The 27,642-nt window shown below is 52.4% G+C and overlaps 7 protein-coding genes across 7 annotated transcripts; 2 read left to right on the top strand and 5 right to left on the bottom strand.

Moving 5' to 3' along the window:
- Window positions 1-192: 192 nt before the first annotated feature.
- Window positions 193-3,797, top strand: SEPMUDRAFT_147501 (uncharacterized protein). The gene has a single exon (XM_016904340.1). The coding sequence runs from the start codon at window positions 2,396-2,398 to the stop codon at window positions 3,083-3,085; it is 690 nt and encodes a 229-aa protein (XP_016763804.1). The 5' UTR covers window positions 193-2,395; the 3' UTR covers window positions 3,086-3,797.
- SEPMUDRAFT_80661 (uncharacterized protein) lies at window positions 193-3,838 on the bottom strand. Its single transcript, XM_016910255.1, has one exon. The coding sequence runs from the start codon at window positions 2,301-2,303 to the stop codon at window positions 1,881-1,883; it is 423 nt and encodes a 140-aa protein (XP_016763803.1). The 5' UTR covers window positions 2,304-3,838; the 3' UTR covers window positions 193-1,880.
- Window positions 321-893, top strand: SEPMUDRAFT_36999 (uncharacterized protein; the record flags this gene model as incomplete). Its single annotated transcript, XM_016908657.1, has 1 exon — window positions 321-893. One exon carries the CDS (start codon window positions 321-323, stop codon window positions 891-893), a length of 573 nt encoding a protein of 190 aa, XP_016763805.1.
- On the bottom strand, window positions 3,164-3,838 carry SEPMUDRAFT_8547 (acyl-CoA N-acyltransferase; the record flags this gene model as incomplete). Its single annotated transcript, XM_016910384.1, has 1 exon — window positions 3,164-3,838. A coding segment is annotated over one exon (675 nt), but the record flags the coding sequence as incomplete, so codon positions are not given.
- A 3,553-nt stretch (window positions 3,839-7,391) lies between these two features.
- SEPMUDRAFT_147500 (uncharacterized protein) lies at window positions 7,392-11,060 on the bottom strand. Its single transcript, XM_016904339.1, has 3 exons — window positions 10,495-11,060; window positions 10,040-10,275; window positions 7,392-9,967 (listed from the first exon to the last, which is right to left on the bottom strand). The coding sequence occupies exons 2-3, from the start codon at window positions 10,182-10,184 to the stop codon at window positions 8,193-8,195; spliced, it is 1,920 nt and encodes a 639-aa protein (XP_016763801.1). The 5' UTR covers window positions 10,185-10,275; window positions 10,495-11,060; the 3' UTR covers window positions 7,392-8,192.
- A 4,142-nt stretch (window positions 11,061-15,202) lies between these two features.
- On the bottom strand, window positions 15,203-21,120 carry SEPMUDRAFT_147499 (uncharacterized protein). Its single transcript, XM_016904338.1, has 2 exons — window positions 15,983-21,120; window positions 15,203-15,901 (listed from the first exon to the last, which is right to left on the bottom strand). Exons 1-2 carry the CDS (start codon window positions 19,910-19,912, stop codon window positions 15,740-15,742), a joined length of 4,092 nt encoding a protein of 1,363 aa, XP_016763800.1. The 5' UTR covers window positions 19,913-21,120; the 3' UTR covers window positions 15,203-15,739.
- Window positions 21,121-23,335: 2,215 nt separating this feature from the next.
- On the bottom strand, window positions 23,336-27,517 carry SEPMUDRAFT_60777 (uncharacterized protein; the record flags this gene model as incomplete). Its single annotated transcript, XM_016909539.1, has 2 exons — window positions 27,194-27,517; window positions 23,336-26,771 (listed from the first exon to the last, which is right to left on the bottom strand). Exons 1-2 carry the CDS (start codon window positions 27,277-27,279, stop codon window positions 23,336-23,338), a joined length of 3,522 nt encoding a protein of 1,173 aa, XP_016763799.1. The 5' UTR covers window positions 27,280-27,517.
- Between the last annotated feature and the right edge of the window lie 125 nt (window positions 27,518-27,642).

The following is a 27,642-nucleotide window of genomic DNA, read 5'->3' as shown; positions in this document are numbered from 1 at the left end:
ATCTCGCATACAGACTGACGGTGCCGGGTGGTGGACGTCGGGGACCGATGTATTGTACTCACCTGCCTCTAGTGACGGCCGGGGAAATGGGAGCGGAGTCGGAAAGTACCGGAAGTTGACCTTCGTGAAGGCGCGGATTGGCGGCGGCTACACTACTACCTACTACTACTACTAGTACTGCACAGTGTCGTCGTCGTGACCCATAGCAACGACTGCGAGAGCACGACCACGACAAAGTCGACCACGAGCGACGAGCGACGACCGCCATACCGAGACGCCATCGGCCCATCTCCACGGCGTGCAGTAGTGGGTTCTGCAGTATGCCAACGCAAAGACCGTCCTTGCTCGGCGGCTTCCTCTCCGCCTTCCGCGCCCACCAGCACAAGACATCTGCGCTCAACACCACCAGCACCACCGCAGTCTCCGGGGCAGCGACAATATGGACGGCAGCACAACCCGTGGCCATGCGAACGCCTTCGCCCGGCCCCGAACTGGCGGCGGTGAGCCCGAAGCCCATCAATCCTAAGACGAGTCCCTACACTGCTCAAACCACCACTTCCCACACGGACTGCCAGCTCGTGGCATACCCGCCCTCGCTCGAGCACAACGTGAGTCCCTTGACACACCTGCCACGGTCGCCTCCGTCACCAGGTCTGCCTACGTACGGCCCTCCAAACAAGCCACCGCCAAACTATCCTTCTGTCCAGGATGTTCGGAAGTCACGGCGAGGCAGCGACAGCAGTACCGAAGGCTATCGAGAAGTGAGGAGCGGCAGTGAGAAGTGGTTCATTGGCGGCTTGACCGCCGGCGGCGAGGAGAGATATTACAAGCTCAGCATGGTGAAACGAGACAAGAGCGCTGATCGAATTTCGACGGATCAAATGAGCTTATGACTTTCATGAATGATTTGAGCGCATTCTGCTTCTTCATGTGGAGCTAGCATTGCATCGATTGGCATGACACTGCATACATGTGTACATTTGCGCACAAAAGCACGCGAAGCATAAGTGGAGTTGCATGCTTACGGCAATTCGACGTACCTAGGGAACAATGAAGTGCACATATCACAGCTGCTGAGTGTCTGAACTGGGCGCTCTGCAACCCCTGAACTCCAGGTAATACACTGCGGTAACGTATTGGAGACGGTGCGACGATGCAACATGATGAGCACCCATGAGACGCCTGGTTAGAGGTCGTAGCCGGGATGACTGCTTCTTCTTTCACCTGCAAAGCATCACCCCAGTCCACATGGACCGCATCTGATGCGTATGTAGAAGCGAGTTGAAGCGCCTGCTTTCGGCTGAAGAGAGTGCCGTGGAGGGCAAGTCAGAGCTCAGATGTAAGGGCGTACAACGTTCAGTCAATAGGTACAGCCTTCGTCTCAGCATCTGAATCCTCATCCTAGATGCGGCATCAAGACCACGTGTGAGTGCATGGCGACACAGCGGATTCCTTTACGCACTTGGGGCGATGGTTCGAGCATCTGCTTGTGCACATATTCGATGCTGGCCGTCCTGCGACCACACTCTCTTCCTGCCAACTCACCTCTCCATCGGACAACGCAACAGCGAGGACCGGCTGAACAGGCATCAGAGGTGAAGTCCAATTATCGCGCCTTGTGCGATCAGAACTGCTACGTAGTGCCAATCGCCTACTCTTGCTTGCACGCCCAAGGTGCGTGCACTTGCCTGTGCTATGCTACTCGCTGCCCTTCCTTGGTGGCTTTCATACGATGATTATGGTCGGGTACTGCCTGTGTCGACCACCCAAATCGCTTTCCCAACGCCCATGGTAGCAACAACGATGCAGTGCTTCGCCAGAACTTATATGCTATCCCTGAAGGGTGGCCCAACACGCCTCTTCAGCCACATAAAACTCGATTAGCAAGGTGCTGTGTCGCGACACCAATTCCCATCTCGGCATTCAACACACAGATTCATGCCTTTTGAGCAGATTCCTGTCTTTGGAACGAAGGATTGTTGCAGCTGGAAGATCATGGTGTCTGTAGCGCTCACCTGACTGCTACAACTCCTACCATCTGTGGCGCCATGAGTTATCATCCGGGCGGGTGTGCAGATGTGTCTTGTTAGCGGACGCTTTCTTGTGTGCCATTCTCGATCATGTTCATGGTTGCGAGACAAAGCATTTCGTCGAGCCCACCAAGATACGTTTGTAACAAGATCGCGATCATCGTTGTGCTTCAGCAAATTGCAAGCAGTATAAAGCAGACTCGACCCGACTCGACTGAAGCTAGAACGACACAGAGCCAGAGAGCAGCGAGAAACACACGCACAATTCCTCATTAAGTACCTGTCACAGGTTTCCCAGTATCACAGAAGTTGCCGATGCCACGAACCTAACTAGACATCCAACCTCCACCACAACAATAACAACAATGGCCTCACATCTCCTCAGCCTGCCCCGAGAAGTCCGCAACAGTAGGCCAACCCTCTCTCGTGGATGCTCCTATCAGCCCCAGGCTACGCGCACTGATTTCTTATCAGTGATCTCGGAGATTGTCATTGTCGACGATCAACCATTTCACCTTCACAAACCGATATCTGGGAACGGTAACGACGCTCTTTCACTGAGAACGACCAAGACGTCTGCGCCCGGGTCTGGGCTGTCGGCCACTTGTAAACAACTCAATCTCGAATACTCCTCTTTGATACAAAAGGCCGCTTTTACTCCAGGAAGCAAAATCATCGCGCCCGTGTATGACTTCAACTTCCAGGAACTGACCAAATATATCAAAACTCTTCGACCACACGAGATCCGAGTGGTGAACGCCAATGAACTTTTGGTTGTGAAGCTCTACATCTTTGCAACAACGTTGAGTGCGGAAGCAGCAGAGAGCTTGCTGGAGTGGATTCGATGCTGCGAGAGGTTGAAGATTGAGTTCACATATGTGGTGGAATGGACTCAGATCGACACGAGCCACTTCCAAAACATGAAGAGTGCTATTGACGGGACGATCGAGGGAAAGAAGATTCTGAATGCGATAGGGAGTAGGAATGTCAAGGCCTGGAGTTGGGAGGGCTATCAAGCCGAACTGAAAAAGGAGGAAGAGGCTCGCTCACCATGAGATGAAACAGTATTTGGAGGTGACCCCTTACTGCCTTGGTTCATTTGATGACAACCGTTTCGTCATGATAATTGTCCCTCCTTTCCTCCCTTTCTCCCCATCTTGCTCCAGTTTCGCAAATCTACTAAAGCCATTATGTTCGTAAAACTTCACTGCCCCCGTATTACTCGCTCCCACGCCCAGGTATAATCCCCGACATTCCTCTTCTCGCAATCGCTCCACCAGAGCCCCGATCAGCTGAACTCCCCATCCTCGTCTCTGATACTCGGGCAAGAGATTGATATGTAAATGCGCGGGAAACTCGTCCCATAGACCAGCCACATCTCCATCACATCCTTTTTCCGGTGCAGACCAGATGATTTCCAACATTTCTTTTTTCTTCTTTTTCTTTTCTTCATCTTCTTCCTCATCAACACCATTATCATCATGACAACTATTACTCCCACCACCACCACCAAACAACCCCCCCTCTTCACCACCACCCTCCCTCAAAAACGGCACAAACTCCCCCTTCCACCGCCGACAAAACTCTCCCGTATCGCTCGTCCCAATACAATACCCCACGGCCCTTCCCGTCCCATCATCCAGCACCAAACACGTCTGCGGGCTCAAATGCAAATAGGGTCGACACCAAATGTGGGAGCTGATGGTACACAAGGGTTCGGCGTGGAGGTCGGGGGAGCAGGTTTGGCGGAAAATGTGGATGCAGGAGGGGAGGTCGAGGGGTGGGGTGTAGGGTCTTATGAAGGGGGTTGGTGGTGGTGGTGGTGGTGGTGATGGCATTGTGGTTGGTGGGTAATGTATTGGTTGGTGATGTTGTTGTTGATGTTGGTGGTGTTGGGCAATGCGAATATTTTGGGAGTTGGGATAGATTAGATAGATACCTACCTAGATTAGATAGTACCGTATTTTTGGTTATAATCTTTTTTCTTTTTTTTTCTCTTCTTTTTTGCCTATCAATTGGCACTTTCATTCAACTACTATGTGTATGTGTGTGTGTTTTCGTTGTCGTTTGTGACACTTGGCAAGTTCGTCACCCATCAACACATACACACACACCATCCAACAAGATGACGATAAGAGATAAAAAGATGATGTGATGTCTATCCCATATTCCCGTTCCATCCACGCCACCCCCCACGTAATCCTCGTCCGCCTGAGCCACAGAAGGGATTCAAAGACCAGGCAAGGCCCCTAGAACATAAGCATTGGCAGGGGAAGGGGAAGGGGGAAAGGGGCAAGGGGTCAGCGGAAAACCTCGAGACGGGACCGGTAAGTGAAGGGCTTAGGGTCAGAGGAAAAAACCGAAAAGTCTATGCTTACTTTTACTTATTACCCTGTCTGCCAATTCCCCATCTTTCCGTTCCGTCGTCTCTCATGGATGTACGTACTTTTACTAGGTTTCGACATGCACAACAACCCCAGGTCGGAAACTCTGGTAAATTCCAGGTATCTCGCCATCAATCACACTTTCACTCTACGACTAGAGAACTACTACCTAGGTACATACCTACCTACCTGACCCTAGGATTAATTAAGCTCTCAAGCTTTTTTTTGTCTTGTCGTAAAACATTGGAAAGCCCGCTACGATGATGAACCTTGTGTGTATGTGTGTGAGAGAGAAGAAAGGAGAGTAAGAGCAAGATTCAGCAAGAGAGACATTTATCGGAGCTTTAACTGGAATAGGTATCTCCATCGAACCGTTCTGGTCTTGATTACTACTTGTCTATCTTGCCAATGCCATCCCCTTGTGAGAGTTTGAGAGACTTTTTTGCTATCACCTAGGAGTTCATAAAATCCTAAATTGTGCCGCTCGCTCGCTGTTTTCCAAGGGGCGTCGTGCTGGCTGGGTAATATGATCACCATCATGATTATGATGCTATGGCATAACATGACATGACATGACTTCCATGTTGGTGTAGTTGCTAGTTTTTGCCAAATAGCCGCTTCCTTCTCCCTCCGTCTCTCCCCTTCTGCCTAGGTAGGTAGCCAAGGGATCTGTGCTAACTCTTCCGAAGTTGCCCTAATAATGATGATGATGGTGATGATGATGATGAAAGACTAAGCCAGCGATCCAGCAATCCAGTCCAGGCCAGCCAGCCCTGACACGACTACTAGAGTATATATTCGAACCACTTATACGTGATGATGAAGATGACTTGAGAGATCATAACAGAAAGACAGAAAAAATCTACTTGAGTACCTACCTACGGAGGTACTGTACATCCATCTCACCAAGTAACTACATGTACTAAACCAGTTCGCTTGGAAACTTTTTCTCATTTTTCGGTTTTCGAGACCGGGGAGGCGGAACGAGTATACATAGTGACATACCATCCATACATCTACCCTTACAATGTACATAAGGTACGGGAATACAAAATCCAATCGCGACATGCGAGATCTCTCTCTCTCCCTCTCTCTCTCTCTCCCTTTTTCTCCCTAGCGAAGCGAAACGGGCCGGAAAGGAGAGACAGCCGGGAAACACAGATACACACACTATCGAGCTTGGCCCTTCATGGGGGGAAGGGAGGGGGGAAGGTCTCATTATGCTTGCTTGCTTGCTTGCTTGTCTTTGCTGTGATGACATTGACATGGGTTCTAGCGAAAACCAGAACGATATCTTGAACTAGGGAGAAGATATACAAGGTCTAGTTCTGGGCAAGGGCACTAGGCAACTGGGGGGGCACTGGGCAGTAGTTTGGTGTGTGTTCTGTGTCATCATCATCATCATCATCATCATCATTATCTACTCCCCCGTTAAAGGCTAAACGGATTGATGGGGAAAGAAAAAGGGTGAGATAATGTCTCTCCGTGAGAGAAGCGAGACAAACCGAGATGTGTGCGAAGTCTCTATCCATCCAGTATGTATACCTTACCTCCTGGCTGGGTACCTTAGCTTTATTAGATCTTTTTGTTTTTGATACTTGATACCTCCTATATATGTCTGGACCGGTCTGGTCTCAGAATTCTAATCGTAGATAATGATGATGATGATGACAATCATCTTACTTTCTTTGTACTCCGATACTACAGATACTGTTGTATCTGATAGAGTTTTTTTTTTCTTTTTGCCTTCCTCCTCCGCCCCATGTCACAGCTTTAAGATCCTCCCTCCCTCCCTCCCTCCCTCCCTCCCTTCAAACCAGATGAAAGAGGCTAAAAGTACAAAAAAAGCTCAAAAAGATCTCAACACAAAGCTGAAAAGCAATTTCCTCAATAGTATATTCCTCCTCCCTCTCGTATCTAGTAGATCTCCGCTTAATATCCCGATTTCCCGATCGATAGTACAAAACACTAACAACAGATATAGTACCTTATCTATATAATCAAAACTCATATATCCATCGCGCAAAATATAGTATAGTACTCTTTACAGGATCGGGAGTACGATACTTACTTATCTACCTAAGGTAGTATACTACCTCCTCCTCTAGGCCTAGAAAGAAGGAAGAGAGAGACAAACTCTATCAGAAACAAACAAAAAAAAGGTTAATAAACTACCTCTCCCTCCCTTCCGTCTCTCTACCTTAATTCTAAGCTCCTATCCTATCCCATCCCTCTCAAAACTTTGGTTAAGATAGATCTACAATCCCCTCCTACCTCCTACCTCCTAGATAAATTGTAAGATCTTTAAAAAAAAAGATGCATATACTATATCGAGCTAGTAACCTTACCTGTAAGCTCGAGCACTCGGGATCGAGAGGGAGAGTACATGTAGGTACGAGCTACATCTACAGATCCGTGATCGCGGCGTCCTTTTTCTTATTTTACCGGATTTTGCCTCGTATAAGCGTTCGTCCGGGTTCTACAGTTAGAAGAGCGAACGAGCAAGCCAGTAAGCAAGCAAGCGGCTGTAGGAGGTAGTCAGTCAGTCAGTCAGTCACAGTCGTATAGTCAGTCAGTCTATTCTGCCGAGGAGGTAGGCAAGACAAGGTAAGTAAGTATCCTATCAAATCATACCGTGCCTTTCCTTTAGGTTACCTGGCCAGACACATTCGCGGAATCAATCGCTATTCGTAGTACATCCATAGTACCATTAGTAAAAGTAAAGAAAAGAAAAAAGTGGGAGCAAAGTCTCCGAATTTTCCTCAGCTCCCGGAAACCTTGCATTTGGTACCTCTGAGTCAGCATGCATCCATCCATCGTCAAATCCGGACGAGACCTACCACACAAGCGAAACATGGGAACTTCTCCGACTACCTAATGCACCACCACCACCGTGGCTCTGGGTACGTGGGCGTGCCTCGTGGCAATGGAAACCCCAAACGTTGCTGCTCCAGGCGTCATGACACCTCACGCACCATGTAACCGCACAAGACGGCAGCTGCTTCATTTGTTGCATATGGTCGTCTAGACTAGTAAAAATCCTCTACCTATAGATCCTGCTCGTTTTCCTCCCCCCCAAAAAAGAAAAAAAAAAAGTCGGGCAGTGTAGGTAAGCCATCGTAAAAGGTCGTAGAGAATGCCGAACAAAGCGTAATGTGACGTGTGATGCCACTCATACCATAACAAAAAAAGAGATCGTTTTGATCAGATTAGGCTGAAGTCATTCAGACAAACCTCCCAAGCTTGCCTTTTGCCATGCTGCGCCATGATTTCGTACAAATGAAAGAACAACGTGACTTTTCCCACGTCTCAAGCACGAGAACGCTATCATCATACGCCAACAGCGCAGAATTGTCAAGGATCACATCTCCCCGTCCCGCTTCTGGTGGCTGTGATCTCGGTCACGCTACTGTGCTGATGTGCCGAGTGTTCGGCCTGGATCCTGTGTCAACTGCTCCAGGTTGGCATCCTCAGGCTCCTTTTCGGGTTGGAAGGTGTCGTATATCACGCCTGCGCGACTGTCATGGAGGACCTCAGAAGGATCTCGGGTCGTGGCGCATCCTATGCACTCGCCACTGGCAGCCTCTCTCTCTCTCTCTCGTGCTGGCAGATTGATTAATTCAGAGGCATCCGCGAATGGCCCACATGAAAGTCCTCTGGATTGGTGGTCACTATCATTCGCGCGTCATATACCGGGTGAGGCCCTCTCTTGGCCGGCGAGGCGATGGCCAAAGCACCATCTTCACAGCTTGCTGATAACCCTTTCATTTTTGGCATTTTACACATTCGTAGGAAGAGCCCTGCGGATGGCTCGACCATCCGCGCGCCGGTAGTGCATACTCAATGTGTCTGGGTCCAGCTCACCACTGGTGTCGTCATCATCGACAGCAGACAGTGACGTGTTGGCAACCATGCTGTAGTCATTTGTGCTGGTGCTCGCACCGGGCCTGGCACCCTGCCGCAGCGGCTGGTCTTGGTATTTCTCGCTGAACACGTTACCATAACTGCGCTTGTGAGTATCCAGGGATGCCTGGGCTGCCGCCGAGTACGAGTGTGAGGGTGCGGCCGAGCTGGGTGATGCAGCTTCGAGCTTGCTGCTGGACAACAGCGCCGAAGTAGTTTGTAGAGGTGGTAGATCCAAAGGTCTACTAGATATGGGTGTGTGGGATCCATTCGGCCGAGTCTGGGCATGCATGGGTTGATGTAGTGATGGTCTGCTGCTGTTATACATATCCAAAGAAGACGAATAAGCAGAGCCAGACTGCTGTGCCTGGCTTGATGGGGTGGATTGGTAGCTCTGTTGCTGTTGTTGTTGTGGTTGTTGTTGTTGATGATGATGAATCTGTGACGGATAGCTCGGTGGCTGAATATGTTGCTGAAACCCAGACTGGGGTTGCGGTGGCGGTGGTAGAGATGGGTGCTGCACAGAGTACCTCCGGGCATCGGATTGTGTCTGCGATGGGTAGTCCACGCTGCCGCGTTGCTGCGGTTGGGGCACTGTGTCGTAAGATGCTGGAGGAGCAGCGCTGTATTGGGATTGTGCTGGCTGCGCATGCGGTGCCTGGCTCGGTGCATATCCGTAGAACCCTTGCTGCGGACCGCTCACTGACACGGGAGGAGGTGGTGGTGGTAGTGGTGCGGCAAAACCGTGCTGGTAATGAGGCGGCGGTGGCTGCATCGGAGGAGGCTGCTGCTGCATGTACGGCCCGGTTTGATAAGCTTGCGTAGGTGACGGACCATAGGGCGCCGACTGCTGAAAGTTGCTCGATGGAGTTTGAGGTGCAGTCCCAAACTGAGACGACTGATAACTATTGGCCATATCCTGAGTGGATGGCCTCCGCGATCCAAAGGATTGGTGACTCGCGTTACTTGCAGACCGTGGGCGAGGTACTGGCTCCATATAGGCATGTGGCATCGCACCCGGATATTGAGCCTCTGGAGTGGAAGATACTCGAGCGCGAGCTCCGGCAGTCTCGTCCTCGTAGTCGTCCCAATCTTTAGCGCCACCCTTGGTTTCGCGCCGGCGCATACGCACGTCTCTCCTAATTCTGACGCGGCAACCTTGCTCAGCGACCATCCGGCTCAAAGCGGTGCTCTCGGTCAAGCCTGGGAACTTCTTCGCACTGAAGACCTGAAATGGCTCCGACTTCACTTCCAGGCGGTGATTGACCACGGGGGACCCATCTCCATTGCTTTTGGCCTCTTCGGACAATTTATCCTCATCCTTGGAACTTTTGAGCTCCTCGTACAGGCTAAAGCTCAGCCGGTACTGGCCTTCATGGCGGACAGACAGATCCGGAAAAATGAAATAGCCCGCCGACTTGGGCCGATCCAGGTACACCATTCCGGCTACGGGAGTGCCAGTCAGGACTGGAGGGGTCTGTCGCTCCGAGGCGACGCGTCCGTGGGCAATGGGTCGCGCAGCTTCCAGAGTTGCGAACAAGAAATAATTGGCATGCATAGTGAAGGTGATGTCCGTCTCGCGGTCCTGGCCCTCGAAGATCTGGAGCTCTACAATTGGTGGAGGGTCGACAGGCCTTCGGTCGGCAGATGCTGTGAGAGGAGAGTGTTAGCAGTGGTGTGGCGGCACAGATGAACGACGACGGTACAGTGGACAGCACTCACATTTGGCACCTTGGCCACATGCTCGGGCGCGAACTGGCTGCTGCAGCACCGTCATCTGGTAGGTGATGATTCTGCCCTCGGCCGTCGTCCTGCAGATGGAACTCTTGGTCTCATTGTCGACGGCAATGGTCGCTGGCCGGTCCATGTTGAGGGAGAGGATGACGTCCACCGGAGACCAGGATCCGGTAGTAGTCTATGTGTGTGTGTGTATGTGTGGGTGGGTGGGTGGCAATGACCTGTGTTGTGCACAATGCTGTTAGTGAGGCGGCGACGGCGACGGGCGACGTTGACGAGGAGCGGTAGGAGTGTTGGAACTTGGAAGGATTCCAAACCAGTCCGCTCTGTTGGAAAGGAAGGTGCTCTGATACCATGCGCCTGGGTCTTGCTGAGGTGTGGCCCGTAGCGCCGGTCAGGAACGGCAACCGAGCAAGGGACAGCAGGAGGCAGGCACTCACCACACAAAGGGCCGCGCGCACGCGACGAAGGCAGATGCAACGGAAGGGGCAGAAGGTAAATGCGTGCGTGCAGACGGCAGGAGTGAGCAAGTCGGCGCTCGAGGTTGCAGGAGCAATCAGTGTCGTGTCGTGTCGTGTCGTCGCGTCGGGCGGTGACACTGGCACCGTTCTGTTCGGTCACGACCACGAACGAAAAGGAGCTGCTGAAGGATGGGAGATGGGAGAGCGAGCGTGCGTGCGTGGGTTGGGTGGACGAGTCGGAGTCGGGCAGCGGGCGGCGGCGGCGGCAGCCTTTGCTTTTTGTTCGATGGCAGCAGCAGTAAGGTAGTAAGGTAGACTAGTAGTCCTCCTGCCAGAGCCAAGACGTCCCAGGCACGCACAGGCTCCAACAAAGCACACAGGGACAGGACGGGACAGGATAGGACAGGACAGGAGAGGACAGAACAAGAACTGTTCGCTGGACGCGGGACACGCCAGCTGAACACGCTGGCGGGCTGCTGGATCGATCTGGGGCGAGGGACGGGGATAGAGAATGGAATCTTCAAAGGCTGTGATGAAGGTGTCGGGCCAGGCGGGCGAAGAGGCTAGAGGGCGCGAAAGAGGGCGAGGCAACAACGGAAGCTAGGTCCAAAGCAGGCCCAGCGAGAGTGCGCGACGAACACTTCTCTGGGTGCAGAGCCGGGATCAGGCCCCCCCCCCCCCAGCTGGCCATTAACTGAGTCTAACTCGACCAGGCAAGGCGACCGTCCCCACTCGCCTGCATGTGCAATGGAAGGGACGGGTCAAGCCGTCAAGGGTGCACCTCTGTCCTCATCATCGCATGCAATCGAATCGAAATCGGTGGTCCGAGCCCACCTCAGGGTTGGACGGTGTCACTGGCCAGGGAGGCACGTCCCTTCTCGCTACTCGCTACCACTAAGAGCTAGGTGAGACTAGGTCCCTTGGAGTCCAGCGGAGGAGCAGCTCCCGCGCGGTGGCGCAGCCGAGAGAACCTACCAGTGTCAAAGAGTGTGTTCACTACGACGACGTCCGTCCGCCCGTCCAACCACACTACTCACACTACTAGGAGACACTGCTGCTACGAGACTCCACTCCACCAGCCCATCATTGCCATCAGTGGCACATCGCCGACCGAGACTCGCGAGATGTGTCCGCTGCAGCGTGTACCGTCCGCGCCGTGCCGCGCCGTGCCGTGCCGTGCCGAGACTCTTCCTCCTCCGTACCTTGTAGGTACCTAGATGGGCTCTCCTCTACCTCCTAGAGTGGAGGTACAGTGTTGTATCCCCAGTACCCAGTGGATTGATTGCTGATGTACTGTTCCGCCAGACTCTACTGCTCACACGCCACAGCACGGGAGGAAACATGCATCGCCGTTGACCTTGTCCGCTGTACGCTCCTTGGCGTGGAGGGAGCTGCCTTTCGACCTGCCTGCACACACATGCATATCGGTGCCTCGCCTCGCGCCCCGTCCGCCCGCGATACATACCTAGTTCTGCCCACAGAGAGATACCCAGCAACCAGCCCAGTGAGCCCAGTAAGCCCAGTGGTAGTGTAATCGACCCACCGGGACGGACATGAACTGCCTCGTCGTCCATGGACATGAGTCTTTCCATTCCGCTGGCAAGGGAGGACATGTCATGTGCAATCAATCATACTAGGTACATTACCTGTAGGTACGGTACGAATGGCGATGATGATGCTGCTGCTGCTGCTGTAAATCACCTGCCTCCTACCTGCATGTGGCCGAGGAGTGTACCACGCCGGCCTGGGACGCCATTCCCACCCATTTGCATGGGCCATGGGGAAGTGATTTCATCCCATGTCGATGTTCTGCCCGACCCAATGAATGGAAATCCGGCGGGCGCACTCTCTCCCACGCGTGCAGCGCCAGAAAAAGAAGCGAGTCGCTGCAAAGCGTCGTCCGGTCTGGTACTGTGACCAACTGCCGCCGCCATTTCTGCATCCAACGGGTCGCTCCTGCAGGCTTGGCAGAGACATTTTGTGCAGGAAACAGAAAGATTGCCCAGTCACGCAGTGGCAGTGAATGTGCAGTGAGACAAGAGTCTGCGATGAGGTGGAAGTGGAAGGGGATTGATTACGGCCGCCCACAACATCGGGACTCCGTCGTACCCCGAAACACCGACCGACATCAATTTTGCGCCCAGCCCATTCATGATTTGACTTTGTGACTTTGATGTATTTCAACACCATGTCTCACGCAACCCACACGCACACACACACACACACTCTCTCTCTCTATCTCTCCCATCGTGGCGCTCTCGGCTGACGTTCACTCACTCACTTACTCGTCACTAATGATTCGGCTAGAAGACGCTGTCCCAGACTCTCTCCCACCAGAACTGCACTACTGGAGTCCTCGTCGGTGGCCATATTAAATATTAATAATGCAACAATCAGCCAGCCCAGCCCAGCCCAACCCAACCCAGCCTCGCTTGCGGACTTCTGGCTGCACTACGGCTTTTTGTTGTGATGCAGCAGCCAGCCAGCCAGCCAGCCAGCCAGCCAGCCAGCCAGCAAAGCAGAGCAGACAGAGTAGCCTTGCTGCTTTCCCTTACATATCATCGGAGAATATGATCCATCCCCCAGCTGGCAGCGGGTTGTGCCTCGGACATGATGATTTTCCCACAATCACACAGTAGTCGGTACTTTTTCCGCTCGCCACGGTCTTGGTAGTGTATGGATGTATGGATGGATATAGTAATCAAAAATTCCAAGACGATACCCTTTTGTGACGGACTGCATACGGCAAGCGAAGCTCGCTGCAAGGTCCTCCCTAGTTTCGTTTTGCCTGTGCGTCCTTGGGACCTCTCTTGTGCTTCTCGATAGAAAGCGGGTCTGTACCACTCCCTTGCTGGCTCTCCCTGCCCTCTCTCTCCCTCTCTCCGCTTATTATTATTATCATCACTCACATCCCAATCAATTCATCTCATGCATAGATAGTCGCACACACACACACACCAAGACACCAGGTGCGAATCCCTCGAGTGTCAGATAGGTACGTACCCTTCCCCAGTAGGAGGTAGGTAGTAGATAAGTCAGGTTAGGTAGGTAGCCTTGTTGGAAACTTTATGCAAAACATGAACAGATTGTATCGGACTTTCGATCTTGGGTCTCGCCACTTTATTTCCTTCTTTTCTTGATTTGGGGTTTTTTTATTTATTATATTCCCTAGTAAAAATATCAGGAGATGGTGCGATGGCGAGAGAGAAGAAAAGCGAGAAGAGAGAGGAGAGAGAGAGAGAAGGAAACGTGATTCCCCCCCTCTCCCCCCCACACTGCGATGGTCATGGTGCGGGATGTATATATCACTCTCCAACTAGGCAGGTACATATCCTGCCCCCCATCACATCTCTCCATCATCGACTCTCCTCCGCAGCCTTGTATTGCTTCCCCTTCCCAAGTAAAGCTCCAAAGTACAGAAAAGGTAGGTACAACCCAAAAAAAGGACTCCAAACGATCGGAAATCTCATAGATCCTGCACCCCCCTACATGTACCTAACAACAACAAACAAAAAGGACCGATAAGGTACATGTCAAGAGCCTACTGCCTACCTAACATCGAGAGCCTGGAAAATGATTGTGATAAGACCCGATCTAGCAAGGAGGAGTAAGCACTGCCAAGTATGTAGACTAGAGCAAGATACAAAGATGTAAGGTAAGCATAGGTACAAATGTACTATATACGGGTATATAAACATTTTTGTTTTTTTTTCGCGATCTCGGTCCTAGATCCCTTTTTCTCGTTTCCCTTTTCTCTCCCCCTCTTCGAATCCTGGTTTCCTGTTCTAGGTAGTCTCTATCCTAACTAGATACCTAGGTACGTAGATAAACGATCTAAAGGAGTAAGACTAAAAGAAGCGAGCAATTGAAACAATTATTCCCTACTTGATTAAATAAGAGAAATAAAACAACGAGGTATATAGAGAGAGAGGGGCAATTCTTAATTCTGATTCTTTAATACCGAACGTACTCGAGTCGGCGAGAAGGCCGAGATTTTATTTTTTATAATAATAATAGGAGGAATATAGCGAGGGTTATTCTCTTTACTCTCTATCTATCTGCTACGAAGAGGGGGAATCTATCTGCTACGAGGAGAGGGTATTGTTGTTGTTATACGAGAGGTACGAGAGGTACGAGGGATAAAAGGGAAGGGATAGGATAGGATAGGTTGGCGGTTGTGAATTATTAATTCAATGTAGAGGGTACATAGCACAGACAGCATAGACAGTACAGACAGTATAGACAGTATAGATACCTAGTATAGACAGCATAGACAGTATAGACTAATCGACCCGGTTCTCGTTACAAAAAGATGTACGTGCACTCTCTATCTCTCTGTACATGTCCCATTTCAGTATATATACCGATTAAGAGTAGGTAGGTAAGTACAGACTCCTTGAGGTAAGGTAGTAACATCCGTATTGTTTGCTTTGCTTCGCTTCGCTTCCTGACCTACCGACCTGAGATACCTGTATATATTTTTGTATAGAAAGAAGTGTGAGAGATGACTAATTCATTTTTATATCATGAACTTCTCTGGAACGAGAGAGTGAGAGAGAGCAGAAGCAAAAGAGGGGAAGAAAATGAATCAAACAGAGAGTGATATACTACGACATCAAGTGTGAAAAGGGAAAGAGACGCTATCATCTAGCATCCTACTAGCTCTCTTACTCTCAATTATGTCTGTCTGTCTGTCTGCCCTATCTCCATCCAGTAAACACACACACACAATACAAATTCCCCTCCTACCTTTCATCATGTTCCCTTCATTTCCTTTCCCTTCCCTTTGTTGTGTCATATTCATTATACCTAAGGTAGGTACCTTACTTCTTTATAAAGATTTTTTTTTCTCTCATCATTATCATCGTCGTGCGTAGCGTAGGTCATTCCTTTTCCCGAAAAAAAAAGCTCGCTGCCCTGATTTTTCCCCTTCCCCCCTTCCCCCTCAGCCATCCGCCATCCGCCATCCGCCATCCGTTTTCCGATGAGGGATATTACAATCCTGACTTGACTACCACCTTAATTTCATGCCGAAATGGAGTCCCGCTTTTAGCAGAAAAGCCTCCCCCCTCCCACCTCCAACTTTTCAATCAAAACCTGAGCCGCATTTTTCGTCATGATAAGAAAGATGTTTTTTTGGTCTTGTCTTGTCTGATACCGATGCCCGTGAGAGAAGGATATATTTGTGCCGTAAATTACACCGAGAGTCGTTGGATCCCTACTTTCATGTACAGATCATCATCATGCTGCGCCTCCTTCTGCTATGGTGGTCGACCTGTCGATGATGATCATCGCTACTACCGACCCCCGGATGGAGAGCTGTGAATCGGAAGTGAGGCATCACGGCACGCACCAGAACGGAGGCTGTGAGCACGAGTGCCGGCGTCTGCGGAAACGGACAGATTGTCAGCTGAGATTCTGAGCGTGCATGCGTGCTCGCTGGTGGTGGGCTGCATTGACGACTTACCCAAAGCCACCATGTCTCAAGCTGCTGGAGTGCCTCTGCGGATATGTTCGGTCGACCGAGATCGGGGAAAACCGAGTGATCGGCGTCCTTGGTTCCAGGTTGCCCGTATCTGGCAAGACCCGGAAGAACGGCATGGTTTGTCTCGTCGTCCTGCACCGCATCCCTCTGTTCGGAGAGATTGAAACGATGCCCTGGTGACACGCACTCCGGGTGAGGTGGCGGCGCCTCGAGGTGGGCTGAAAGGCGCGTTACCTGGGTCACGCCGTGCGGCCGTGGCGGCCGTGGTGCGGCGATATCTGGGCCCACGCGGGAGGCATGTCTTGGAAGTACGGGCAAAGTCTGAAATGACTGAGGCTGGCATTCACGAACGATTTGCTGGAGGTGCTGGGGCTGCGCTGCCAACGCATCACGCTTCACGGGTATGGCGACACGACACGGCGTGGGCAGCGCATTTTCCGTGCCATCACGAAGCATTTGCGTTGCACCTGGTCGCCGGGAACGTGGCCACGTCGCTGGGTCTAGCTGACATACATCTGCCTCAGGCTCATATATCGACGCTCTAGCGCTGCTGCTCCATGCGTGCTGGGAGGAGGCTGCATCATCACAGCTGATGCTTGGCTGCAGTGAATGTTGGCGCCGCATGAGTCTAACGTGTCGTCGATGAACAGTATTCGTCAAAAGCTGCATACGCTTTTGTCGTTCTCGTGACTTGAAGAGCGCAGGCTCCACTGTAGAAGACCGCCCAAGGCTGCAAATGCACGGCTTAGCCACGCGCTGCACCAGGAGCCTGCAAATATCTATCTTTCCATCCAACGCTGCATGTAGAAGAGGTCGATAGCCGCCGCAGGTGTCTCGAGGATCCACCTCTGCGCAATTCGCCATCAGTGCTGCCACTTGACTCGCACGACGTGAGCACGTGGAGGGCGCCATGGTGAGTTCTGCATCGCGACTTTGCTCCTCGGAATTGACAGCTTCCACGTCACGCAGTACATCGTGCTCAAGATGATCGAAGCGGTGTGATGCTAATGCCATGTGATAGCCTCCCTGTTGCCCCAGGCCGCCTCGATTAATGTTCGACTGCAGAAACTGGGTTGCGCTTTGCTGCGCCAGAGCCTGCCAATTCTCCGTCTGTCCGTACTGCTGCTCACTCAGGTACTTGAGCGCCATCACCATCATCTGTTCGTTGTACTGAGTGTAGCGGAAGATGGGTCTGTTGGCCGGCTGAGGGTATTGGGCGATTCCTGGTGGTGCGAGGATGTTCAAATGCACCGATCCCACTCTTCCAGGCGGTGAAATGGTGATCATCGAATTCGGAGAGAGGACCTGCGTTGATGATACCTGGTCTCCGAACTGTACCTGGATGCCATTGACAAAGTGCTGTCCAAATATCGCGACCTCTGTGCCTCCGCTTATTGGACCTTCATTGGGAGTGATCCGGTCTACCGAAGGGAAGCCAGCCATGGTCATAGAGCCGTCGTGTCCGGCAGATCCAGGAGGTGGCTGCGCCGGAAATGCTTGTTGTTGCTGAGGCCGGTTGCCCATGGTGTTCGTTGAGGTTTGTATTGGATGCTGGCGCGCATATGCCGCCATGTTGGCACGTGTCTGTTGCAACACGGGACTACCAGCTCGGCTGGGAACAGCCGATGATGGATGTGAGAAATATGCCTGGTTGTTCAGGTTCTGTTGTATGCGCGACATATCGACTTGGGGCTGGCTGAAGTTGAACGGCGCATTCTCGCTCGGCGTAGGGGGCCCACTACCGTAGTACTGGGCTGGGCCATTGTTGTTTGGTATTGTCATGTAGGATTGATTCATGGCAGGAAATTGACCTGAAGGTGAGAACGGAGTGTTCATTGAGACCGCCGAGGGCAGATTCGAAGAGGGTGGCTGGCTTGTATCTACTCTTGGAGTCATGGTGAGTCCACTGGGTATCCTTCTGTGGAAGGTGGAGGACTTTCGCTTTTTGTTGGGACCAGCTTGTCCTGCATTTGTTGGTGAGGCCGGCCTCGAGAGACTGGTTGGAGTCATGGTGGCGGACGTGCTACCCGACGCATATCCAGAAGCTGGTAGCTGGTGCACATGACTGTGCGGGTTGAATTGCGCACCATACGCAAGTGCGGGCAAGTTTCCTGCGGATCGAGATGAGGTGAATTGGTGGACGGGTGCTGACATGTCGACCATTGACTGTGACATCGGTAGACCGTTTGGTAGGTACGCTGCGTTCTGGTAGTAACCTTCACCTGCTACGGTTGTCGAAAAGCTTTGCGGATGTGTTTTGTGGTCGTCGGTGATCAGAATCGAGTCAGAGATCTGCTGAGCCACGACGTGGCCATGGTGGTCCTTGAGGGTAAAGATGACTTGAAAGCCTTCCTTCTCGCTCTGGTGCCTGCAGTAACATGCTATCCGCATTGCAGCAGTGACATGTAGGGAGCCATCAGGGGGCACGTATTGTTCTCCTTCGGCATTGATGTCTCGTTGCGGGTACTGCCCAGGCTCGCATGGTTTGAACGGCAAGTATTCGTTGGAATTGAACACCACCACTCTCTCGGTCTCGAAGCGCTCCCAATGTTGTTGTTCCTCCTCACGCTTCGTCTTCTTCCGGCCTGCTCGCTTCCTCTCTCGCTGTATGCAATTACTGCATATCTTCACTTCTCCTCCATTTGCCACTTTGTCCTCTTCCGGCAAGTTCTTCTGATCATTCTTGTCCTGGTCGTTGGAGTCTCGTGAGAGCTCCGCTCGCCTCTGAATCTCGGCATTGTTTTGGGCAGCCGCTCGCTTCATGGCTCTCTCCTTATACTGCGCGTTATGCATCGCACTCGTGCACACCAACATGGTGTGGAGCTCCAGAACCCTGGATCTGTCGAAGTCCTCTTTGGCCAGAAGTTTCGACTTGGCAATCGTATGTAGTGGCAAGTGAAGATGCTCAGTCCCAGGCGGTGGCTTCTCAAGAGTCATGACCACATTAATCTGCGTCTCAACCCGAGACTTCGTGGATATGGGGGCAATGTGCAATGGTGAGCGACCCAGGCCAGCGCGACCACCGACATCCCGAGAAGTGCTCGCTGGAGTGCTGTCATTAGCACCCGGGGAAGGAGTGAAAGCTATGCCACCTGGGGAAGTCAATTGGCCTGTGAATTCACCTGGCCATTGAGGATTCTGTGCTAAGGATGGGTTCCAGTTCTGGTTTCCTGCAAAAGTTTCGGGGCTGTCCGACGACGGAGTAGAGAAAATGGCGTTGGGAGATGCCTGGTTAAACATGAGATTCGTGGTGGGCGACTGATCGCGAGAGCCTCCTACCGCGAACATGCCAGGATTGATTGTCTGCACTGGCGACTCGTGATTGTACTGTGCAGCCATGGTAGAAGCCACATGCGCATCAATGGACATGGCGGTGTTGAAGTCGTTGGTGTGAACCGGACTGGAAGCAGCACTATTGTAGTACTGCTGGCCCATGCTGCCCTCACCGTAGCTCTTCCGCTGCTCAAGTGAGAGATTGTGCATAGGCTGAGAGAAATGGTCGTAGCTCCGCACTTGCTGCATGTCCATTTTACTGTCCTCCTGTTTAATAAGATGGTGGGTCTGTCCATCCATGGACGCTGGCGACTCCGATAAACCTGTCTTCCTCTTCCGCCCACTCGAAGTGTCCGAGGACGAGTCTTGACTCGAGCTCTCTGCAGAAGCAGAAGCGGCTACGATCCCAGCTCCACCATTGGGGTTCTGCACGCCTGCAGAGGTCGCGCCGTCGGGTGCTGACTTGGACTGCGCGCGCAGACCCAGGGCAATAGGGGATTCGGCGTATTGCGCGTCGAGATTCGTGAAGTCGTTGAAGGCGTCGAAGCCGGACGGCGTATCGAAGGTGGCGGTAGTAGAGTTGGTGTCGAACATGTCCAAGTCCTCCCACGTTGAGTTCCCCATGTTCCGCGAGTCCATGACTGGTCCAGAATCAGCGCACGGCGACTGACCACTGACCGTACCTACTGCTGGGCGCAGAGTCGGGAGGGGTGTGGTATATGCAGAAGCGACAGTCGTAGATATCAACAATTGCAACTCTGCCAGCCCTCTCTTCCTCTCTGTCTCTCTCTAATTTTCCCTCTCTCTCTCAATCGCTCTTCACTCTTCACGGGCAGACTCTCAGCAGACCACAGACTCCGTACGAGAGAGCAAGCCACGCCGGCCGCGCTGTACATGCACAGTGTCTTACTAACCTCAGATGCCGTCCGTCCAGGATCCCGCTCCGAGCTGCATCTGCGTGTATACAGACCGTCTTCTGGCACCAGCAGCAGAATGCCCCGACTGCACTGCTTGCTTCCCACAGCCTCTGGACAAGCCGAAAGTCGTCGATGCCGCAGACTCCGACTCGTAGCCAGGAGGCACACACAAAGACGGACGCACGCACGCACGCACCTAGAAGTCAAGGTCGTGGCTCGGAGCAAAAGCTAAAAGCTACAGTGTGCCCGCCCGGTATGCCGTCAGTTAAGTTGAACCTTGATGTCAGTACATGATAAATGGAAAGCTAGGAGGTATCCGCAGCCCGCAGCAGCATGTACATGAGAGCCCCGTCAACCGTTTCCTGAGATATTCCCCCTCTTGTATTCGTTTTTGTCGGGCTTATTCTTGTGCTTATTCTCCCTCTTCCTCCTCCTCTTCTTCTCGTTCTTCTTCTTCTCCTTCGCCTTCGGCTCTTCTTCTTGCGCGGTCCAGGGGTCGTTGCAATGGCGCCGGTATAGTATGCAATAGGTGACGTCTCGTGGGAGTGCAAGGCAGGGTCAGGCAGATATAGGTATAGAATGAATAGCACGTTCGAACTAGGAGCTCTTCCTCCCGTCCTCCTCCTACGACAAAAGAACTAGGCGGCGGCGGCAAGCATCCATCCCATCCAATCCATGGAAGCAAGCAGACAGGCATTAATCGAGGGTCTGTCACGACGGTATTCACGATCCGCAGCTTTTCCCCACTACTAGTGTACGAAACGAGGAGTGCTTCGACCACGTCTGCCGTTGTGTATCCTCTGTGCCACACCTCCCTCTGGTTCTGCGATATGAGCGACATGCGCCGCCGGCAATCCTGCTGCCGATGCCGAAGTCTCCCGACACTAGGTACTACTATATGTATATGTATGGCGATGCTATCTCCTATGGCGGCGGGCTCTCTGACGTGCTATTTACTATTGCTACATCAACTACTACTATACTGGCTATAAGGTACCTGGTACATCATGATTGTTGACAGCTGCCATTCACTTTCCCTCCTCCTATCTGCCCTGCCTCCACACTCCATCAGCACCTTGGCAACACCTTGGCGCACTCTTCGCCTTGGTCACAATATTGGCGCGGGAAAGCCACCCTAGCCGTCCACAACGGGGGCGAACCTGAACCGTGATGCCTCGACCCCGGCGGCTCCGTAGTCAATCCTCCATGCAAGCCATGCGGCTTGCCGTTTCGCCTGCTCGACAAGATAGACAATAGCGAAAACTGGCCCCCCCATTTTTACGTATCAGTACTGCAAGTAATCAATCCCGCTGGCTCTGAGAGGCTGCGAGCCTGCCCCTGCCCGCTGCGCAGACCTGGCCGGCCACCACCTACTCACACCCCGCCAGACGGCTCTCGTCTCCAGGGGCATCGATCCTTCAAGAACGAAGAAAGCAAGATATTCTGCGCTGGCACGAAACATCAGCCCGTCTGGATGGAGGACATGCTGCTGCTGCTCTGCCACTATTCAGTGTTATATGATGCGGGCTGGGCTACAAATTACAATCGCTACATCAGCATGTTCATTTCAAAGGTACAGTACTTTCAGGGACAGGATGCGGTATTCTACTCTCGTGGCACCATGTCCATGTGAACTTTTGTGTGTCCTTCCCCCCCTCTCCAATCTCCATCCCTTTACCGCCCCCCGGGGGCCTCGCAACATCATTACGGCTACCAGCAGACGAATGGATTCAAGTAGGTATTGAATAAGAGCTGTGCCTTGGAAGTGGATCTCAGCTGCTATCTACACTAGGAAGGCGCGAGATCAGCTTGCACTCAAGATAATGTAATCGTGACCAGACGATGCACAGGTCCAATGTCGCAGTCATGATGATTCATCCACTTTTTCCCAGTGTTCGAGACTTGCTATTACATGTATGTATGTATGTATGTACATAACATATCTCTATACCTTACGTCTATAGAACCCTTGCACCGAGTAGTGGCCGAGGCCAAGAATACCTTAGGTGCATACCTCCCTCACTATCGAGGTCGGATAGGCTGCCGTAATCGCCACAAATGGGGGACGGGACCACTTTTGAATTCAGGAACAGCTACCTCCTAGGTAAAAAAGGGAAGTCCTCCTCCACGGAGTCCAAGGCGCTCCAGTCTCTCATCTCCACACCATTTTGACGCGCGCGAAGATCCCAAGATTGGGCCTATAAACGAAGTGTGCGTGACAGACGCCCACCTACCTACATTACCTACCTGACCTCTGAACATGGAACCTCTGTGAGCGCCACACGGGGCTAGGCTAGTACCTAGCTGCCTACAGGACCTACTACATGTACATACATTACCTGTACTTTACATAGTACTTTTCTCACACTCTCTCTCTCCACAGTACGCAATCGTGACACGAATAGTACTATATTGAAAGTAAGCGATCGTGCATAGCAGACAGGCAAAAATAGGGCTCGTGGACATTGGCCGTTTTGCCGCGGTACGCTCATTCTACATATTACATATTACCTAGGTATTCTGGGGCTGCACATTGCACAACTTCCTTGTACCGGACGCGAGAGATGCCGATGTTGGAGGAAACGAGGAAAAAAAAAACTCGTCGTCGGGCCTTTCATCCACATTCCGACTCCGCCGTTGGGAGGCGAGTATATATATGGAAGTGGAGAGAAGAGACGCAATAATACCTCCCTCCTACGTACGCACGGTGAGTGAGAGAGGGTGTGTGTGGCACCGTGTGGAATGGGCGAGGCTAGTCAAAAGCGTCACTGGCAAGCACTTGTGGCGACCATGGCAAATGATCAAGCATCCACAGTCACCAGACGCCGAGTGGAGCGGTAGCCTTCACCTCTTCATTTCTCGGAGTACACTCCAGACGTTGTACAACGAGAAAACGGAAGAGCATCAGCCACTATAGTACCAGCGGAAAACAATCAACTTTTGCCGGCCCACTGTCTGGTGTCAGCTGTCCGCGAGCACTCATATATCTACACATCTCGGGGGTATCTCCAACGCAGCAGCAATACAATCAACCGTAACGTCAAAACTTTTTGGTGTCATTGCCGCGGCTCACCTCGCCAGCGTTTTCCAGGCCGTTTCCCAAATCCCACCCTCACCAACGCCCTTTCCATTCCCCTTTTCTTGTTCACTCAACCGCGTCCAACTTCGCTTTGTACTGTGCATACAATCTCCTGATCATGTGCAGCCTCGATCTCCAGCTGCTCGGATAATCCCCCATGTCCCCTGCCTGCCACATAATAGAAAAGACACAGGCGTTGAGCGCGAGGTTTCTCACATACCCGCCCAGACTGGCCCCCGATATCACTTTTACTTCACTGGCACTCGACAAGCTCGGAAACCCGGGCCGACTCAAGACACGAACATTGTAGAATCGTTCGTGTTTTGGCTTGTTGCATGTGATTTGTCGTGCCTGCAGGAACGAGTTTCTCTCCGAAGGTGATATTACAATGTACACGTAATTGAAAGCCGATGGGAAAGTATGAAATCTAAAATCGGAGCCAGAGTTGTTGAACACGATGTTGACAAAGTCATTTCCAATGTGGCGTTTCTTATTGATGACCGCCATGTGAGGATCGGAGTCGTTTGGCATAAACGTTGTAATGTGATAGACGAGTTCGGTGACTGCGTTGTTCCAGACCATGGTGTAGGCGCCATCCCCATCGTCGACTCGATCGAGCCCTTGAGTGTTGAAGTTGGCGCCCTTGAGTTTGCGGAGGTTGCCGAGATCTTCGAGGAACTCACGATAGTCAGGTGTTCCGGAGGTGTTGAGCAGGATTAGGTTTTCGTCAGTTTGATCTTCTCCTACGAAAATCACGCCAGCTTTGTGGGAGTCGAGGGCGGATACCCGGTCAAAAGATTGTATGGCTCGAACAACAGCTGGGTCGTCGTCTGGCAATGTGATGATCCTGTCCGTCCCGAGAGCTGAGTGGGGCCGAGGAATGGCAACTTTACCATAGGTGCGTCCATTCTCGTCGTTCGGAAAGACATTGATATAATCTTGTGTATCGCCCTCGACCGTTACTGAGGCCATAAGGCACTTCTCGGGCTCATGGGGGTCTCCGTGGGCATAGTCCGTGTGATTGGACAGCAATCTTTGCGCAGTTCCTGATGGCCGGCGAATGGTCACTATCGTTTTACCAGTCCGTAAAGACGTCTCGGTCGTGATAAGCAGGATGCCTGTGACGCGATGCGTTGTGACAATCCGCCCGTCGACGTCGTCAAAGACTTTCTCCAGCGGCGCACCAGTCTGTTCTTCAGCATCAATGCGGTCCATAAGGTCGATTGTGACCAGTCCCTGCTCTTCTATATGTTCAGTGCCATCGAGATCGGTGTATCGTAAACACCTGCTGATATATTCCTTTAGTCCGTGCCGGTCTTCACGTCGCAAAGCCATGTACCAGAACGTAATGACATGATGTGCAAGTGCATGCACATATTGCGCCATATCATCGTTGGCACTACTGGTCATCCCGGCGCTCTGCTCACTGCTCGGCGTTCGCTTTCGCTCGAGCGAAGAAACACCTCGCACTGATTGCAGGTAGCTGTGACAGACTCCAAAGATCTTCTTGAAATCTTCAATACGCAACCTGTCCTGTAGATCCGAGAAGCGCGACAGCCCCGCGAAGAACTCAAGGACATAGATGGCGAGCGATCGCTGCGTGACCATCTTGGTCATCTTGTTAATGACAATGTCCATGTAGCTGGCCATGAGCTCTGGAAGTTCATAGCAGCAGATAGTCAGAGCGTGTATGCAATGGATGCTGGGGTTATACTCTCGAGAGCCCGCGACATTGATGATGGTGACAATTGCGGATTTCACATCGTTCCGCGGTAGGCAGTAATGATAGCTGATGATCGCGGTCAGGATTTGGATCAACTGTATAATGACATACGACTTGCTCAAGTCAGGTGTCGGTGGCTCCACAAATGTATCTGCTTTGAGCAGATCGCACACTGCTTGTCGCAGTATATTCATCTGGCGAAAGCTGCCGCGCCACAAAACATGGTTGCGAATTAGAGCAGGCAGCGAAACTAACATGGCATCATAGACGTCCCAGCGATCGGGCGGCCGCACAATCATGCCGTGAATTGCGTCAACCAGTGCTTCGAGAGACAACGTGGACAGGCCATAGAGGTGGTAAAATCGCGCCGATCGACCAGTTGGCAGATCGGACGGATTAATGCGTGTCGGGTCCAGATAGCCCTCGCCTGCAGCGTCGGCCCTGATACTCATTACAAGTTTCGTGGCTTCCACGCTGTGCCGGGCCGCCTGGCATAGGAGCGGAAAGAGCCAATTTCTTTGAGATTCCCATTTCTCCTTTTGGGTCTTATGGCAGAAGATCTTGACCATGCCCCTCGCAAGTATGTCCACAACCGGGGGAGCAGTCGCAGAGTCTTGTATGAGACTGTGAAGAGTGTAGACGAAGTCCTTTCGTGCTGTTGTATTTTCCGTCGAAAAGTACGCAGAGACACTCAAGTTGACGAATCCGTCAAGCTCGCCAGCATATAAATCAGAATCGCTGAGTTGGCTGAGGAGCTCACGATGTCCGTCCTCCCACATCTTGTACTGGTCCAGCATCAGAGATCGATGCCAGGGTGCAAGAAGTTGGCCTTTTAGGAGAGGTGGTAGGGGCCGTCGTGCTTCCACAAAGATCTGGGCCATATAGGGCTGATGTCGCAACTCAAAAGCGCCGAGCCTGACCTCGAGACCAGAGAATAATGCCTCAATCGCGCTCTTGTCCAGTTGTTGTGTCACACAGCTCTCAATCAAGTCGAGACTGATGCCTAGACCTCCGTCGTTGACAAGTTCCTGGAAAACTTGCTCGTCTTGCAACATGGTGCCCATCATGATTGCTACGTGTTCGCGCAAAATGGCGTTGTCACGCACAGGACATTTCCAAAGACCACGAATGAGCTGGATCGCATGCATAGATGGAAGACCAGAGTCCCGAGATGGCAGTAGTTTATCGATGGTAATGAGGAGTGCACCTATTGCTGCGGAGAACTTATACTTCTCACTGAAGCTTTCATGATTCGTGATAATATCCAGGAGAGTGCCTGCAAACTGCCCACCCAGATGCGACGCCAGAATGTGCTGTGAGACCACCCACGCCCGCGTATTAAGTCGCCTGTGTCTATTGGAACGACTTCCCTGATAATACGCGTATGATATAAACTGTACCACCGGGAGAAGGTCCGGAATGAGCGAATAGGTTCCAACGATGTCGATCAGGCGAAGTGCCGCATGGAAATCGGGAGTCGACGATGATAAGCTCGCGGCATTGAGAGCGGTATCTAGAAGAGTCTTCAGTGCAGACGGAGCAAACCACTTGGCATGGAATTGTATTGATGTTGCAGCGTCTTGGAGAACTAGTGCGAGGGGGGTCTTGAGGCTTGGTGACAGGGAGAGGTCATCTTGGGCGGTGGTGTGACGAGCGATTGCGTCGGTGAGTCGTTGACAGAGAGTGGCCTCGTGCGGTTCGATATTAGGACGATGTAACGATTCCATGCCCATATGTGCGCATCCGCCGGAATTGATGTGGAGCCCGGAAAGAATTGTGCTGTAAAATTGTCAACTTCCAATCTATATGCCAAGCTGCGGCACTTTCTCAGCACGATCGCACAGCGCAAGGAGGAGCTGGCCAGGGCGGGTTTGTAGTTTGCTGGGGAAGGCAGTTCGCAGGCAGTTCGCAGGCAGGCAGGCAGCGTCCGTCTGTGGCGCGCAGCCTTGGGTCGTCCGAGGCCACCCGTCACCGTCAGGACGACTTCAACGACTTCCTCCCACGGCGAACGCACAGCCCCATCCTCAGCTGTGGCGGTCATCTGGGCGATCCGCGCCTCTCAGCGTGTTCGCATGACGCAAGACGCTGGCGGGATTTCATGCGTGCGGGTGACGGCCCCGGTGGGAGGGGGAGAGGGGGGGCACGGGGTGGTGGAGTGTCTGAGGTCGAGGTGGTAGCGGACAAAGAAAGGGCCCACGTACCTCGAAGTCGGCGTGGACAGGTTGCTCCCAGACAGGCTCGAGGGCGGCCGCCATTCTGGAGTGGGAGGCACATGTTGGCTGTCCATCGACGCCGTCCGTCGTTTGGGGGACCGACGAAACCAGCAGATGGAGTGGTTTCATTGTTGACCAGAGCGCACTGAGAGCAGAAAGGGTTTTAATTTTCCGTGCGAACCAGGTCGTGCATGCACATGGCTGAAGAGAGCAAGTGGTGCCTGGGGGATGGTTCAGTCGCTACCGATAGTCCTACCGTCCATCATCCCACGGATGTCGCGTGAAGCGTGCTGTCATGATGTCCCAGCGGACGGGACTGGTCGACCAGGAAAGTGTGTGTGTGTGGAAGTGCTCGCCACAAACATTTATTTTCTACCGCCCCCACCAGGGATACCCCCACTCTTCCTGATTTAGCTAGGCGAAGTGCCGGGCCGCGG

This window comes from Sphaerulina musiva (assembly GCF_000320565.1).
Source record: "Sphaerulina musiva SO2202 unplaced genomic scaffold SEPMUscaffold_2, whole genome shotgun sequence".
In the NCBI taxonomy this organism is placed as follows: Eukaryota; Fungi; Ascomycota; class Dothideomycetes; order Mycosphaerellales; family Mycosphaerellaceae; genus Sphaerulina; species Sphaerulina musiva.
This window is presented reverse-complemented; position numbering and strand designations above follow the sequence as displayed.

Bases quoted from the DNA above. Each gene is read 5' to 3' on its own strand.
- SEPMUDRAFT_80661 (XM_016910255.1), bottom strand. From the start codon at position 2,303: ATGAGGAATTGTGCGTGTGTTTCTCGCTGCTCTCTGGCTCTGTGTCGT.
- SEPMUDRAFT_147501 (XM_016904340.1), top strand. From the start codon at position 2,396: ATGGCCTCACATCTCCTCAGCCTGCCCCGAGAAGTCCGCAACAGTAGG.
- SEPMUDRAFT_147500 (XM_016904339.1), bottom strand. From the start codon at position 10,184: ATGGACCGGCCAGCGACCATTGCCGTCGACAATGAGACCAAGAGTTCC. The intron at 9,968-10,039 runs GTGAGTGCTGTC...CTCCTCTCACAG, and splicing joins ATGTGGCCAAGGTGCCAAAT to CATCTGCCGACCGAAGGCCT.
- SEPMUDRAFT_147499 (XM_016904338.1), bottom strand. From the start codon at position 19,912: ATGGACTCGCGGAACATGGGGAACTCAACGTGGGAGGACTTGGACATG. The intron at 15,902-15,982 runs GTAAGTCGTCAA...CCGTTTCCGCAG, and splicing joins TTGAGACATGGTGGCTTTGG to ACGCCGGCACTCGTGCTCAC.